This window comes from Gymnodraco acuticeps, unplaced genomic scaffold (assembly GCF_902827175.1).
Source record: "Gymnodraco acuticeps unplaced genomic scaffold, fGymAcu1.1, whole genome shotgun sequence".
Lineage (NCBI taxonomy): Eukaryota > Metazoa > Chordata > Actinopteri > Perciformes > Bathydraconidae > Gymnodraco > Gymnodraco acuticeps.
Genome location: NW_022992094.1, coordinates 107103 through 123116, shown reverse-complemented (window position 1 = coordinate 123116; position 16014 = coordinate 107103). Strand labels below are relative to the sequence as shown.

The 16014-nt window shown below is 40.0% G+C and overlaps 2 protein-coding genes across 2 annotated transcripts in view; both read right to left on the bottom strand.

The window, feature by feature from the left end:
* Positions 1 to 1465: 1465 nt before the first annotated feature.
* On the bottom strand, positions 1466 to 4550 carry LOC117537511 (G-protein coupled receptor 6). Its single transcript, XM_034202745.1, has 2 exons — positions 4324 to 4550; positions 1466 to 2951 (listed from the first exon to the last, which is right to left on the bottom strand). Exon 2 carries the CDS (start codon positions 2924 to 2926, stop codon positions 1919 to 1921), a length of 1008 nt encoding a protein of 335 aa, XP_034058636.1. The 5' UTR covers positions 2927 to 2951; positions 4324 to 4550; the 3' UTR covers positions 1466 to 1918.
* Positions 4551 to 9346: 4796 nt separating this feature from the next.
* fig4a (FIG4 phosphoinositide 5-phosphatase a) overlaps positions 9347 to 16014 on the bottom strand; it is a 50341-nt gene continuing 43673 nt past the window's right edge. The window contains exons 23-24 of the mRNA XM_034202739.1: positions 13731 to 13805; positions 9347 to 10216 (exon numbers count right to left, since the gene is read on the bottom strand). Of these exons, the coding sequence (XP_034058630.1) occupies positions 10039 to 10216; positions 13731 to 13805 (253 nt within the window). The 3' untranslated portion in view covers positions 9347 to 10038. The remainder of the gene's footprint in view (positions 10217 to 13730; positions 13806 to 16014) is intronic.

The following is a 16014-nucleotide window of genomic DNA, read 5'->3' as shown; positions in this document are numbered from 1 at the left end:
TGCTATGTATATAAATGTAATGTTCTTGTATTTTGTATGTGACGGGACTGCGGATGGAAATTAGCTTAAAGCTCAAATCCTGCTCATTTACGCTTGTAAGCATTGTTTTGTTTTAAAGTGTTCATCGATATGCACTGTCCCGGTTCAAATAAACGATTAAATAATAAAAAAAGTATATAGAGTATATATATATATATATATAAATAATTGTGTGCAAAACGACAAGTTATCATATTTTAAGTATTTTTATGTATGAATGGAAACTTGTACTGTTACAACATATGAGATTCTCCTTTGGATACAAATAAAGTTTTTATCTGATTTATTTGTTTATAATCTTTTTAGTAGTTATACACTGAGAAAACTGAAACATTGACTTTAAATAAATGTATATAATGTCACACATGTTCACATAACTGTATTAGGTTAGTTGAAAGCAATAATATGAAGTTGAACCTAATATTTTGTATTTAAACTTACAGTTATGTGAAATGTGTTGACATAATGCATTTAATTACAGTCAATGTTTTTTCAGTGTGTAGTTGTATAGTTTGTGAAATTACCATTAACAGTGAATTCAGCTACACATGTGGATTGGTCCTGAACTCTCATTCCAATAACAACGAAGAGCCTTCGCCTGCGGGCGATGCAAGGGCCATGTTCAAAGTTCAGAGGTTAGACCTGGGAGTGGAGAAGATATTGCAAGAAGGGGCAAAACACAATTTATAGTAAACATTTGCATAGGAAGAGGAAGGGATTCGCTCTGTGCCAACTTGATTTTTATAGTTGGCTTACATGAAATACTAACAAATATGCAATTTTTACAATAGACTTTTAGTAATGAAAGTAAACATGTTTTAATAATGAACAAAGGTATGCTGAAAAAATTGCAATCCTTTTCCAATTAGAAACATAATTTGATTAAAAATAAAATGATTAAACATTTGGTAGGCTGATTTATGATGAAAGCAGTAACAGCTTGATGTGTAGAAGTGCTTATAGGATTATATCTGTGTATGTATCCAAACATGCAGACAGGAGTCCTGTTTAAACATCCCATCAGATAAACTGCTGTGTCTGCAGAAGCTGCTAGGTCAGAGTAGACAGACTATTATCATGATCACCTGTCACACAGTCACACACAGGTACTTAATGTCCTTTACCGTGGGGGGTATGTCAGGCTACGTAACACCTGCACAACCCTGGGGGGGGGGGGGGGGGGGTAATTCTCTCTCTCTCTCTCTCTCTCTCTCTCTCTCTCTCACAGAGGGTTCAAATGTGTAAATGTAAGCTATTTTTCTATTCAATTGCTTCATGCTTTCTTCAACAGACCCATCTTCGCTCCTGAGTAAGGGGATATATCGACGTGAAGAGGATGTTAAAACTAACAATAGCAGGTCAGCTGTAACATAAGAAGTCCTTGGAAAAATGTGCTTCAGTAAAAAACATGTGATAGAGTCACGACTGGATTTCATTTCTTTATTACTCTTGTAGAAAATGTACATCAAAGACAATACCATACGAAATAGAAAAATGGCTCACAATACTCATACATTTATACGTTTAAACACAACAAAGGCTGTACAATACTGATTTGGCATTTCAAAAAACATGTACTAAAGTGCAATATTTCCCATTCCTTTTCTCATTTGACTACATTCACAGGTTTGTTTTGTCTTTTTCACAGGTTTTTGTTCACAGAATCTTTTACAAATCTCATCCTAACTTGTGTGGATACATCGTAAAGTGCAGATACAGTATGCATGAGACACGATTCTAGCATCACATCCACTTTGTAATTGTAAAGCATTCACTGGCAACTGAAAGCAGATTGTCAGCGGTCAAAGGACGCGGTGTCTTTTTTGCTCTGTCTTTTAATCATAAATACATTTACACAAAAGGAGCCCTAGCACATTTTTTAGACTTCACTTGGTGACCTGGACCGGTAGGACTTGTTGGTCTGAAAGCAGCCACAGAGGAGCACGTAGAGGGAACGCTGGATCTCTGCGTTTCTGTAGGCGTAGATGATGGGGTTGATCATGGAGTTGTAGGTGGCTGGCAGCAGTGTAGCATAGGTGTACACTGAAGGATACTCCCTCTCTCCGACCAGGCAGTAGATGGCGAAGGGCAGCCAGCTGGCACCAAATGTCCCTAAGATGATAGCCAACGTGGACACCCCCTTCTTAGTGGCGACATAGTGCGGCGTGGCGAAAAAGTGCTGCTGGAGGGCGATCTGGTGGGCGTGGTGGCACACAATCTTGCAAATCTTGAAATAGAGGGCCAGCATGAGCACGAAGATGGCGAAGAAGGAGGTGGCAAGGAGCGTGACGTTGATCCTGGTCAAAGGTCGGACGATGCTGCAGGAGGACGGGTCGTCCAGGCAGTTCCAGCCGAGCACAGGCAGCAAGCCCAAAAACAGAGACACCCCCCAGGTCCCCAGTAACATCAAGTGAACGTACTGCAGCGTCTTCTCTGAGAAGTAAGTCAGGGCGTTGTAGAGGGAGAAGTAACGGTCCACTGTTATGGCCAAAAGGCTGCTGATGGACGCAGTGAAGGAGGTCACCAAGAAGCCCACCGTGATGAGGCTGATAGTCTCAGAGGAGATCACGTACTGAAACACAAAGTTCAGGATTAATCCCATGCCGGCTAGAAGGTCCGCTGTGGCCAGGCTCCCGATCAGCACAAACATGGGAGTCCTGAGGGTCGGCGTGTAGAAGATGATTGCTACCACGATGGCGTTCTCACAGGCGATGACGGTGCCTGACATGCAGAGCATAATGTCCCACGGGTTGATGGCGAAATCTAACGGGGCGGTGGAGAACTGCAGGCTGCTGTTCAGCTCCGGAGAATCAGCCTCCATCCATGGGAGGGCTTCTCCAGCCAAGAGAGTCGCAGAGGTGTCGTTCACCACCAGAGACTCGTTCATATCTCCGAGCGGTTGTCTCTTTGTCCTGTGAGTAGAATAAGCAGATTGGATTGTTAATGATAATGTGAAGACACGTTCTCTTGAGTTCTTTTTATGGGGATTTGTTAATGTTTCAGTGGATTGCTCAATCACACTTGACAGGCTGTTTTCTTGCCATTTCCTACAAGTCTTCTTACTCAAATACACAATCGCCTAACGAAAAGTGCATATATCGACGCATATAATTTACTAACACCTACAGTATGATCACTTGAATTAGGGATGCTCCGATCGCGAATGGGCCGATCGCCGGAATCAGTATCGGCCGATACCGATCGCCCATCCAATCGAGTGGGCGGGGCCTATGGGGATCTTCCATTTGAAGTGATGTTTAAAACTCAGTTAATGGGGCTCATTCACTGGCGCTTTCACAACAACAACCAACATAATTATTACATTCAAATGATGTACATTATTCAAGTTGACATTAACTTTGGATAATAACACGGGAGAAATGAGTGGAAGCGCTCTCTTTTCCTCTCTCCCTCTCCTGACAGCCTGTCAGTATCGTCTCATGCAGCTCACTGATCCAGTAATGAGTGACCCGACAGTGAAGAATACATGTATAACTAGTTTAGCTTGTTCCAGAGGTAGATCAAATAGCTAAGTGTGTTAGGTCTAACTCTTAGTGTGTGTGTTGCTCCGCTCACCGGTCCGTCACAGCGGGTGGAGCTGCGGGATTTCTGCTTCACACACGTTGCATACCGCTATTTTATTGTCTTTTTCGGACACCTTAAAATACTGCCAGACTGGTGAAGCGATTTTGGCGAGCTTGTTTTGCCGCGCACAGAGAAAAGCGTCATACATTTTACGTCATGCGATCGGCTCTCGCGATCGGCATCTTTAGAGAACACCGATCGATCGGCAGAGAGTGAGTATCGGCCGATATCGATCGGCGGCCGATCGATCGGAGCATCCCTAATTTAAATTAAACTATCCTAAACAAACTCATATTTTTGCATATTCAAACAGCTGCCTAGATAGTGACTTTACTATCCAAAACACAAGCACTGAACAATTTGTATTCTATATTATATTATTGTAATAGTGAAGTGGCAGCAGGAGGAGCTGTCCGTGGTGCTGAAATCCCATCAACTCAAACTAAACACTGATAAAAAAACAACATAACATTCGTACCAACAAATTATTTGTAATACTTGAGTTAACAACTGAACATAACTATAGGCTATAAGTATTGGTACTTTTATTCACAAATAAGTAAAATACAAATGTGTGAGATGTCTGATGTTTTCTACAAAATGATATAAATTGATTACTACAGGAGGCTAATTTACCAAAGCAGAAGCAATGCAAAGTCAAATGAGACTTTAGGATTTTGTCACGTAAAAGTTACGTACCTCCGAGAATTACGCTGAAACCGGAGCACCTCGTCCGGTGGCAGACAGTGAAAGTGTAAAATGAATTGCAGAAGGACTGCCGTCTCCTTTTTATCTCGCTCCTGTGCACCGTCTCAAGTGAAGCCCTTGGTTTTGTTGTGCTTCCCACGCAGGGGACAGACACGCAGGGCAGCGGCAGTGTGAAGCATTGGCCGTCGTTCTGCTCGGAGAGGGAGGTGAATGTGAGGAGCGCGAGAAGGGACTGACGGGAGAAGCGCGAGGGAGGCTTTAAATCCGCCTTACGTCACGAGAGAAAGCGCGCGAGAGAGAAGAAAGAGAGAGAGATGGAGACTTTTGATGTCTCTATTTTCTCTCTCTTTCCCTGGTATCAGCGATCTCGATTTCTTTGGAACTTGGGAAATGAAACAACAACTCCGGCTTCTTCCTCAGTTGCCTTCAGTTCTCTCCTGGTCATTTTTTATCTTACCACGGTCTATCTCTGGTCACTTTTTGAGGGGAAAAAGCCAACAAAACAAGTCCTAGTTAGTTATAGGCATCAGGTTTTGGGGAATAAAGGGTTAAAACAAGCCATTCACTGAGATACTTGTCTTTAAAAGCGAGATTTTCTTATTTTTAAGTCAGTTTAGTCATTTTTCAATCATGCACTTTGCTTAGATCAATACTTGCAAAGCCTATCCCAGTTTCATACTGAATAGGTGGAGCAAAAAAAAAGAAAAGGTTGGCTAATTTCAAGGCAGAATCTGAGCTTCAATAGAAAAATGTAAACAAGCCAGCTGTAAAGTTCTCCATATGTTTTTTAATTAAAACAATACAAGTAGTTTTCACACTGAATCAGTGCCAGGATTCAAGATTTTATTTATTTATTTCACTTACAAGAGTGGGATTTTAGTGAAGAGAGTTAGTGCCACACGGTTTTCCATGTGTGGTTTGCTCTTTTCCTTTACAGTGAAAAGTAAAATTCTTTAAAAAATAAAGCCATTAAACATGATATTTGACAGTGGGTATTTTATTGGCAGGAATAACCAATATCAACCTTCACCTTTTTGTGATCAGCAACAAGTCTCAGATTAACATGCTGTTGCTATAGCAACTTGGGATGTATAAAGGGGGCTGGATGCAGCGGCTCCTGTTCAGTCCTATGAGTTGCTCACTGGCACTGAGACACAGTTTTATTGCCAGGTATAAAATGTTATACCAGTATGTTTCGCATCCAGGCGGCCAGAGTCAGTTCAAGCTGGTTTTCTGAGCAGCAGTTCGTTGGGCAGAGGGAATTTACTCTGATTTAGGCACTGGTCTTAATGTAGGAACTACATGTTTTATAAAAGCGAGATAATTAGATGCTTTATGGAATTCATTAAGAAGAAGTAGTAAGAAGGGAGTTGTAATTCCACCCTTTTGGCCACTGGGGGCTTATTTGTAAATTCAACTGGCATCTTCAATAGCAGTTAAACTTCAGAGTTCAACAGACATTAAACAACATTCAGAGCATTAAAAAGGTATTTGGTATTTAAATATATTATGGAATAATGGCATTTTGAGCAGAGGATGCTCATGGGAAACATTCCCTTTATTTACAACTGGCCAGCTAAAAGGGCCAATGTGCACGGCGTTTATACGACTCTGAATGTCGTTAAGCTCCTTTAACGGTTTTGGTCCCTGAATGTAAAACTATGTTATGAGAAGGATCTCTACTTTCTCTATAATTGCCTAAAAGAGCAACAATAATGATACAAAGACTGAAATAAGCAAACTGACAACTTCAATGTATACCTTTCATGTCAATGTTATGAAATATAGATGGTTGCCATCTTGTTGAACCATAAAAGCAGCATGTAACGTAAGTCTGAAACACCAGGTAAATGAAATGTCATATGACAATGGATGAGATGTTGAGATACAGAAGGAGGTAAGGGGAGATTCAAAGCAGCAATATGGTAACCAGTTTTGGTTTGCAGGCAACAGCTGTTTGGCCACCTTTGTCAGTGGAGAAGAGGTTGTCTTAATTCATAAGCTAAGGGGTCACATTAAGTGCCAAGCGACTCATTTCAGGGACCTAGTCAAACCGCTGAGGACCAAAATACATCTTAGAATCATTTGATTGTTTTCCATGATGGGTTAAACCAAACTAATTACATTTTCCACCTGAACAGAAGCGATGCACCACACAAACATTCAGTTATTTTTGTGATCACGACCAAAAACAAAGCTGCACCCAAAAATATATCAGTGACCAGATGCATTTATTCATTCATACCCATGTGAGCCGAGAGGTTTCAATGTAATGAGACACCTGCCATTAGGAACATAAAAACATGAGAAAAACAGGGTCTTACATAAAAGACCAAAACAGCCGCCTACAGTCCCCCTGCCCTGCAAACAGAGACAACACTGCTCTCATTTTCACATGCGCTCCCGTGCTCGTTCACAAACAAACCTTTACTTTAAAACCCTTGTAGCGACCCTGGAGAAAAGGTATTTTAATAAGCAGAAGAAACAAAGAAAATACTTGTTATGGAAGATGGTAAGGGAAAGAAGATGGATGTGGTTTGAAAGGCGGTAAAACGCTGGGCGGTAGGAGAGGAGGAGGAAAACCAGATTAAAAGTATCTGTGAAAGCTGACGAGAACATGGCAGGGACACATTTACTGTAAAAGCATGAATCTGCTGACAAACGTCTACTTTTTCTCTCAAGATAAGTAGTTTTAACCATTTAGAAACACCCACACACACGTTATTACTTCTGAAAAGGGTGGAGAGTGGATTGCTCACAAAAAGAATAGTCACAAAATCTGATAAAAGTGTCTGACCCACTGCACTTCAACTACTGTAGCGTTATACTGCCTCTGCATATCATAACCTACATTTAATGATAATTATTATTATAACAATGTTGTATTTTCATTCAAAATGTCATATTCAAGTGATTTTGTTTGTGTTTCTTTTGTTCACTTGCACCATTGAATCTAGGGATGCACCGAATATTCGGCCACCGAAAATTATCGGCCGAAAATGGTTAAAAAGGTTGTAAACAGATTGTAAACAGAATAGCTGAAATTTTAACAAACTAAATAACTCAGTTACCTCTAATCATTAACCCATGTTTGTATCATGTAGTTAACTCCGTGTGTTGCTGCTAGCATACATAACACCTGACGTGGAAACGTTACTCGTGGATGGGGCTACAGAGCTGCTAGAAAGACGGTCGAACCCGGTACATTCCTCCGTCTGCATGCGGTGCACTTTTGCTAAATGTTTAGACAAATTGCTCGTGCTTACATGCTAAACTCTTATTGCACTTATGGTAACAAGTATTCTCCACATCGAGACGGGTAAAGTTTAACCACACCTCGGAGCGCGTTCTCTCCGCCATCTCCGCAGTGTGCTCCGCTGCATGTAGCAGCTGCGTGTGTGTAAACTGCCCCGCCCCCTCGCACACAGACGGGGGAGAGAGATCTCGTCTGATCGAAAATACATCATAGACGCATTTGTTGTCTTTGCATATTAGAAACGAGTTGGCGACACTAAGACTGCGATATAATGTTTTTTAGCAATAATACATGACATATATAAATGTACTGTATGCATTCAAAAGTGCTGAATAAATGTTTTATGGACCCATAATAGTGATTATTATTTAAGTTAAGTTTTGCCATAATCATGTCTATTTCCATAATCAGGTAGCTGAACAACATTGGTAAAAAATGTATACATTATATATATATATATATATATATATATATATATATATATATATATATATATATATATATATATATATATATATATATATATATATAATGTATACATTTTTTACCAATGTATATATATATATATATATATATATATATATATATATATTTCTATTAATCATTTTCGGCCTTTCGGCATTCGGTTTTCGGCCAACTGTTTCCTATTTTCGGTATCGGTTTCGGCCAAGAATTTCCCATTCGGTGCACCCCTAATTGAATCCATTGTTATGTTTGGTATAAATTAAGGTAAGTTTGTGTTCAACAATGTTCAACAGTTACACAGATGTTACTTAGTCAATGTCTGTAAATATGATTAGGAAAATTAAAACAAATAAGAACACAGCATTTGGAGCTATATGAAGGGAGATACAGTACTACAGAAATTATTTGACAAAAATGATTCCCATGATATCTACGTTGGACTACAACCGTTAGAAGCATACAAATTCATTAAGATCTTAATAATGTCAAAAACCTTTGTTCTAATATTTGAATAAACATTACTAACAAGCAACCATGTATCAATAAAGAGGCAAAATCCCCCTCCCAAAATCTCTAATCCATCTATTAAATGTCCTTAGATTTTATGTAATAAAGGTCTGCACCTGTATCCAATATGTAAGGGTGGTGGGAAACCAATAGAATATAGGTAAAGGGAAAAATAAAGCCATCCCTTATATATGCTGTGTACATAAAACATTTACACACTCACTACACCTTTCTTTGGGCCTAAAGCACACAGAGAGGATGGACACTCGCTTCTCTTTAAGAGAGATGGTCAATTCTACATTTCAGCTACTGTATCTGTATTGCAGTCTTTTCCCAGCACTCCATTCATGTCCCGTTTTCTCCATACTCCCTTGAGTTCATTAGGTTTAACAATTCAGTGAGAGTGTTTTTTGAATTCCCTGTTGTACACATGACATGCTGAAGCCCCCCTGAAGCAGAAACCAATGTTCAGCCATTGTGTTGAATGTGTGTGTGCATTACAGGAAAGACAGTATTCCTCACATTTCCCATCTTCTGACGCCTGTGGTTGAAAGCGGAGCGCTAAGAGTGTGACGGTGCAGAGAGAAAGTGTGATCGACAGAACAATGGGGAAAAGGGTGAGTAATGAGTGTAAAACAAACGTGAGGGAGACAGAAGAGGTGGGCGGGAGTGATGAGGACAATTATAAAGACGCAGGAAAGGAATAATAATCAATTTTAGTGAACAAAATCGAGCACAAACATAAAAGTAGGAGAAAAGTGCCTAAAAGGAATCAAATCTGTCACATGTTGTTAAGAAATAAATGTTTAATTTAGAACTACTGTACACAATATCATCTGACATGTCAAAATGCATTTAGACAAAACTAAATCAGTGTGCGCTTTTGTAAACTAAGGACGAGGTTGGATAAAACGCACAATATAAAAGGCAGACAAAAGAAAAAGGCAAATGACCTGGATACACATTTACATTACATGTATGACTTACATAATGACATTTGTTGATCCACATCGTTTTTGAGAGGTTAAAACAACAACAACAAAATACATCCCAGGCATGGCGCTATGTTTTAACAGAATTAATAAAAAAAACATCTCTGAGGTGGAATTTAAAGCATTATAATATGAAGGGATGGATCCAGCATTAAAAAAAATCATAATACTGAAAAAACAAACAATTCTAATTATTTTGACATGTTCAAAATATACATATAATTGAATAGAATTTAAAAAAAGAATTGTAACTAAAATGTAAATAAAGGAAAATGACACACAGAACAAAAAGAAAGCACCACATACTGTAGGCAGCTTGTTGAGGCACATCATGTTTGAAGCTATGAAAACACATTACTTAGATTACAAATACAAATAAACCTGCATGGTTTAGTACTTGTACATGACACCTAGGCTGTACATGCACCATTGTCTTCACTATGGACAGTCTACTCCCTGCTTGATGATCTGCATAGTGTCCGTGTCTCACATGTATCTGTTCTTGACGTACTCCCTGTACATCATCATGTCCTCCCTGCACAGCACCCTCACCTGGCCCTCCCCCGTCATCACATGGCTCTCAAACTCATCGCGGCTGTCCCTGACCACCTGGGGGGGGGACACGCTGTAGATGCTGTCCTCCGGGAAGCAGGACACCGGCTCTCTGAGAGACAGGGACAGGGGGGGGAAAAAAGATAATGATTTAGTGAATAACTCAATTTGGACAATTCAAGTGGTGGTGGAGCACGAAGCCATGGTAACCTACAGTTGTTGCTGGTCAAAAAGAGTACCAAGGACTGGAAAAATGTTTTAATCTAACAACATCTTGTGTAAAGCAGCTGGAGAGAGTGAGTCAATGGCTGCTTTTGCAGGAGAATTACATATATTCCTAGCAGGAACGAGAAAGCATGTCTCATTCTCTGTAGGGTGGATTATTAGCAGGTCAAGTTATCCACTCAGTGCAGCAGCTGCTGCTCAGACACACCGCTGCATTTCAAATGAAGCCCCCTCATTATGGGCTGTAATAAATCCACAACACAAGCTCTGGTAAATCAAAGAGGCCTTGACATAAATTACTAACACAGTAAGTATCATTATTGAGTCCCCGAGTGATTTTAAAAGGAGTAATTCACCCCCGCAGAGGATCCTTTATACATAATTTACTCATCTCTTGAAGAAAATGCTTGAATCCACGGTCATGAGAGAAAAATGAGAGAAGTTCCGATAAATTGATATAAATGGGGGGGAGTCTAAACATCCATCAACAAACTCTCATACAACTCTTACATGGGGCTGACTAGATGATATACAAATTGTCATTTCGTTAAGTATTCCTTTAATGTTTATTAAAGCTCTAACAAGGTCAGAAAGGCTGGTTAGGGTGTTGGCTACATACAAGATGATGAAGATGTTTATCTTTTGAATTAAATTAGGTAACATAAGTCTAATTAGGTAACATAAGTCTAATTAGGTAACATAAGTCTAATTAGGTAACATAAGTCTAATTAGGTAACATAAGTCTAATTAGGTAACATAAGTCTAATAATGAATATAGGTTGCGTAAAATATTTGATAGCACTTGTATCACACGTGAAAACACTATATTGGTCACGGCTGTCCATTCATCTGGAACTGTGTCTTATAAGCTGATTACAATTTGAAGCGGAAACAAATTAGCACAGCTCACTGAGGCTCTCAACAGGAATCTGTATTCCTAACACTTCCGCTTTATCTCCAGCTTTGCCTATCCGTCCTCAATAGAGGAACCACACAGAGGGAGGTGTCGGACCAGAGGGCTCCAAAAGGTGAAAAAAAGGGAATAGGGTGTCATAACAGTCTGAGAATAGCACTGTTGCACAACAGAAGAAACACCTGGCTCGTGGACCCAGTGGGCCTGACACGAGGATCAGAGAAACGGACCAATGAACGGCCAGAGAGATGAAAGGTAAACATATAGGCGGACCAGGAGAGATGTAAAAGGATGAAGAGACGTTAGGAGTCCCTGCTGACCGAGGTAACTGGTGAACACTAAGCCCTACTCTCAGTCTGCCTCCTGTGTGACATGCATACAAAACCAATTATACTGTAAATGGCATTTCCTTTGCGAAAACATATTATGTAAAGAAAATGAAAGCCATGTGTTTAAAGAGCGGCGTGATAGAAAAACAAAGCCAAACACACTTTTAAAGTCACTAGACCTCCTGTGAACTCCTGGACAGTTTTGACCAAGTGTTCTCCGCCCAGTTAGTGTACATTTCACATGACCTTCAACATTTCTTCTTTTGAACAGTGATCATTTGCTCCATCTGGCTTTCTAGACATAGTTGCCCTCTTCAAGAAATCTTCTCTTCACCTCTAAACACTGTCTCTAACTGTGCATTCACGTAGCAAAGTGCAGCACAACATGAAGGAACCACAGGTATATCATTGTCTTCTCTCCACACCATTTTTAACTCTGTACAGGTAACATTTCAACAATTTCTGTTTCATGTTCCATCCATGCCTTCTGGATGTATTCTTTCGAACCAAACAATTAAACCACCTCCTTCTGAATCTTCTCGTGAAAGCCTGTGATTGAAATACATACTAAGTCTATATATTCTCAATGCTCTCTGGGAATAGTGAGAGTGAGAGTGGGAGCTGGAAAGAAAGAGAGCAAGACAAAGAGGGAAATTACTAATGCATCTGTGTGGCTGCACATCGCCATGGCACGTGTGGTCAGGTTGTGCAACCGCTGGAGAAAATAATGCTTGCTGTGACACGGCTGCAGCATGGATGCAGAGATGGAGATAAAAAAGTGCACGACTAGACGGCTCCTCTGAGACCACTCAGTGCATCAATTGTGTTTAACTGCTGTAAGGCTGATGGGACATCCTGGGAACTCTCTGTCAGTGCCTCATTCAACATGTTGAATTTGGATCTCTGCTGCTTGACATCCTCCTTGAAGAACCGTTTACAATAATTACAAATACAATAATTTCTTGATTGTAATGTGTTTGTTTGTCTTTTCTGTACACACATCTATTGCCCTGTACATCGAAGGAGAAGGATCCCTCCACTGTTGTTCCTCCTGAGCTTTTCTTCCCTATTCAAATGTTTCAATCAATCAATCAATCAATCAATCAATGCAGGGTATATGCAGGAATCCTGAAGTCACATGTAATACCTTTTAAGACCCTTTCCATACATTTTAAGACAATGAGTTTTAAACGGTTACATTGGCGACACACTTTACCTCACATTGACTATATACAGTATTGATTGTCCTTCCTCCTTATCTTCCAACCATTTGGACGCAAACTTGCATTTCCCCATAACGATGTTGTTTGACAACCGGCGTAAACGGACCTTCGCGCTATCAAGCAGTGAGCGTGCGATGTCCTGTTCAGATGACGTCAAATCCAACGGGATGCCATAAATAAGCTACACAGAATCACACTACACACCTACGCAATGATTACGTTCAGGCAGACTGTAGAATACAACCTCTTTGGACAATTTAAATACTTATTGAAAACAAGCTATAACATTTAATACCTTGGAAAATGCCGTTTAATACTTTTTAATAGCCTTAATTTTCGATAAATTGATTTATCAACTGTTAATACTTTTTAAGACCCCGCGGACACCCTGTAATGGTTATTTATATAGCCCAACATCACAAATGTTACATTTGTCTCAGTGGACTTTACAATTTGTACAGATCATGAATAAGACACCCTCTGTCCTTGGACCCTCACAAATCGGACAAGACAAAAATTTCCAAAGAAACCCCACAGATAATGGGGGAAAATGGAAGAAACCTCGATGAGAGCAACAGAGGAGGGATCCCTCTCCCTGGACGGACACACGTGCAATAGATGCCGTGTGCAAATTGAAAAGATAATACATTTACAACATAGGTAGTCCAAATGCTTGAAAACCCTCATCCTAAGCAAGTGTAGAAAAAACCAGAGGGTGTCTTTTTGCTGTACTGATGTAAAGCCCCCTTTGTGAATGTGTGATATTGGGCCATATAGATAACATTGACTTGCCTGCTAGGAATGTTGAGTGATATTTGAAAAAGAGTTGGATAACAACAAGCCCATAATGCAACATAAGGCTTGACATCACACGTGAGTGAGGATAAATGACTGTGATTGGTGTGTTCGGGTTCATTTGTCACATGTTTTACTCACAAGCTGATGATGTTTGCTGAGTTTATGTGTTCCGTTCTCTCCACCCTGTGCTGGCTCTCGCCCAGATGTGCAAACCTGCAGAAGAAGAAAGATGCTAAATTAAAAGGACAAATATTACTGCAAAAAGAGTTTATGCACAAACTGATCAGGTGTTTATGTTTATGTTTATTAAGGATCCCCATTAGCTTTTGCTCTCGACAAAAGCTACTCTTCCTGGGGTCCGACACTTAAAACAATACAACAATAATACAACAATAATACAGCAACATCTAGGACATAAGTCCTAACATCATTAACAACATTAAAAACATCACCAATATCATCAACAACATGCGATCAAATTAAATTAGGGTTCACAGCTCACAAGGGTACATGGTCATTAGTAGATGGCCCTTCAATCTCTTCTTGAAAGAGGCTCTGGACTCTATTTCAGTAAGGTAGTTTGGCAATGAGTTCCATTCCATTATAGCTCTATAAGTCAGAAGATTTCAGAAGATGTGTCCTGGGTTTAGGTGCCAGTAGATGGCCTGATGTAGCTTGTCTAGTCTTATGGTCATGCTCATCTCTTGTGTAAACTATTTGATCATAAAAATACAGTGGTCTTTTGCTAAATTGGACATTTTTTAGAAAAGTGATAACACGAGATTGCAGACGTTTCTCAACCGGAAGCCATGATAGGTTTCTATGCATAACTCCAATATGAGTGCGCTTTGACACTGGCTTCCGGTAACTGCTAGAATCCACTTCAAGACACTGGTACTTGCGTACCATGCTGCGAATGGATCTGGCCCTTCCTACATCCAGGACATGGTTAAACCGTACACCCCAGCGCGTGCACTACGCTCTGCATCAGCCAAACGACTCGTTGCGCCCTCGCTGCGAGGGGGACCCAAGTTCCCATCGGCGAAAACACGTGGGTTTGCTGTCCTGGCTCCAAGATGGTGGAATGAGCTCCCCATTGACATCAGGACGGCAGATAGCTTGCACATCTTCCGGCGCAAACTGAAAACTCATCTCTTTCGACTCCACTTCGAGCGATAGAACTATTAACGAAGCACTTTTATACTAATAAAGGACTGGCTTACCTAAAGCCAGTTGAGTAGCACTTGAAATGTTTGGCTCTATGAAACCTGATGTACTTATATGATTCTGTTTTCTTCAAGGTTGTGTCTTCCTGGTCGAATGTACTTATTGTAAGTCGCTTTGGATAAAAGCGTCAGCTAAATGTAATGTAATGTAATGTAATGGAGAGCTAGTCTGGCAGCCTTGTTTTGAGCTATTTGTAATTTCTGTAAATGTGTTTTTGCTGCTGATGACCATATGACCGGACAGTACTCAAGATGTGACAAAACCAGAGACTGAATTACTTGTTTCAAAGTGGTTGGTGTTACATACTTTGTACATTTTCTCGCCACAGCTATGCTCCTTCCCATTTTAGTTACAATACTGTCAATTTGCTTTTCCCACCGTAAACCAGAATCAAGAACAATGCCAAGCAACTTAGTCTCGTTTACCTGTTCCACTGGCTGACCAGCCGGCGTCAGGCTTAATGAGGATTGCTGCTTAACATGTGTCTGGATCCGAACACCATTGCTTTTGTTTTTGCAATGTTGAGTACCAGTTTGTTATTGTTGACCCAGTCTGCTATGGCTTTAATCTCTATTTTAAGTAGATAGTTTAACTCACTGTATGTTGATGCTGTACTGTACATTGTGGAATCATCAGCATACATTATTACACTGGACTTATTTAATACGTAAGGAAGGTCATTTGTGAATATAGAATACAACAAAGGCCCAAGCGAACTCCCCTGTGGGACGTGTCATGTTCGCATATGCTTTATCAAAAGCCATTAACAAAATGTAATTAGGCAACAGTGTAATTCATTTCTGAATGACCCTTTAATTTAAGTTTATAATATACATTTTCAATAAAAAATACTCAGACAAATGTATTTGTCAAGATCTTGGAGTCATTAAATCTTAAATTTCCCCGCAGGTTATTTCCCTCGCAAACACACAATAATATGCAACAGTTGAGAGTTCCCCTCTGGCTTTTGCTTTTATAATTTGTTTTAATATTAATGCGCTGATTAGCAGAGCTTTCAGCAGCTAACATCTTTGGAGCCATTCCAACTGCGTGCCTCAATAATAAATGTGTTTTCATTCTCATTATGTGGAAGGAAGGTATGAACAATATTCTCCATGGCAATTTGGATTGGATTTATTTTGACTAGTCCCTGCTTCAATCACGCTACCCAATTGTGCCTGACATTAAAGACGTT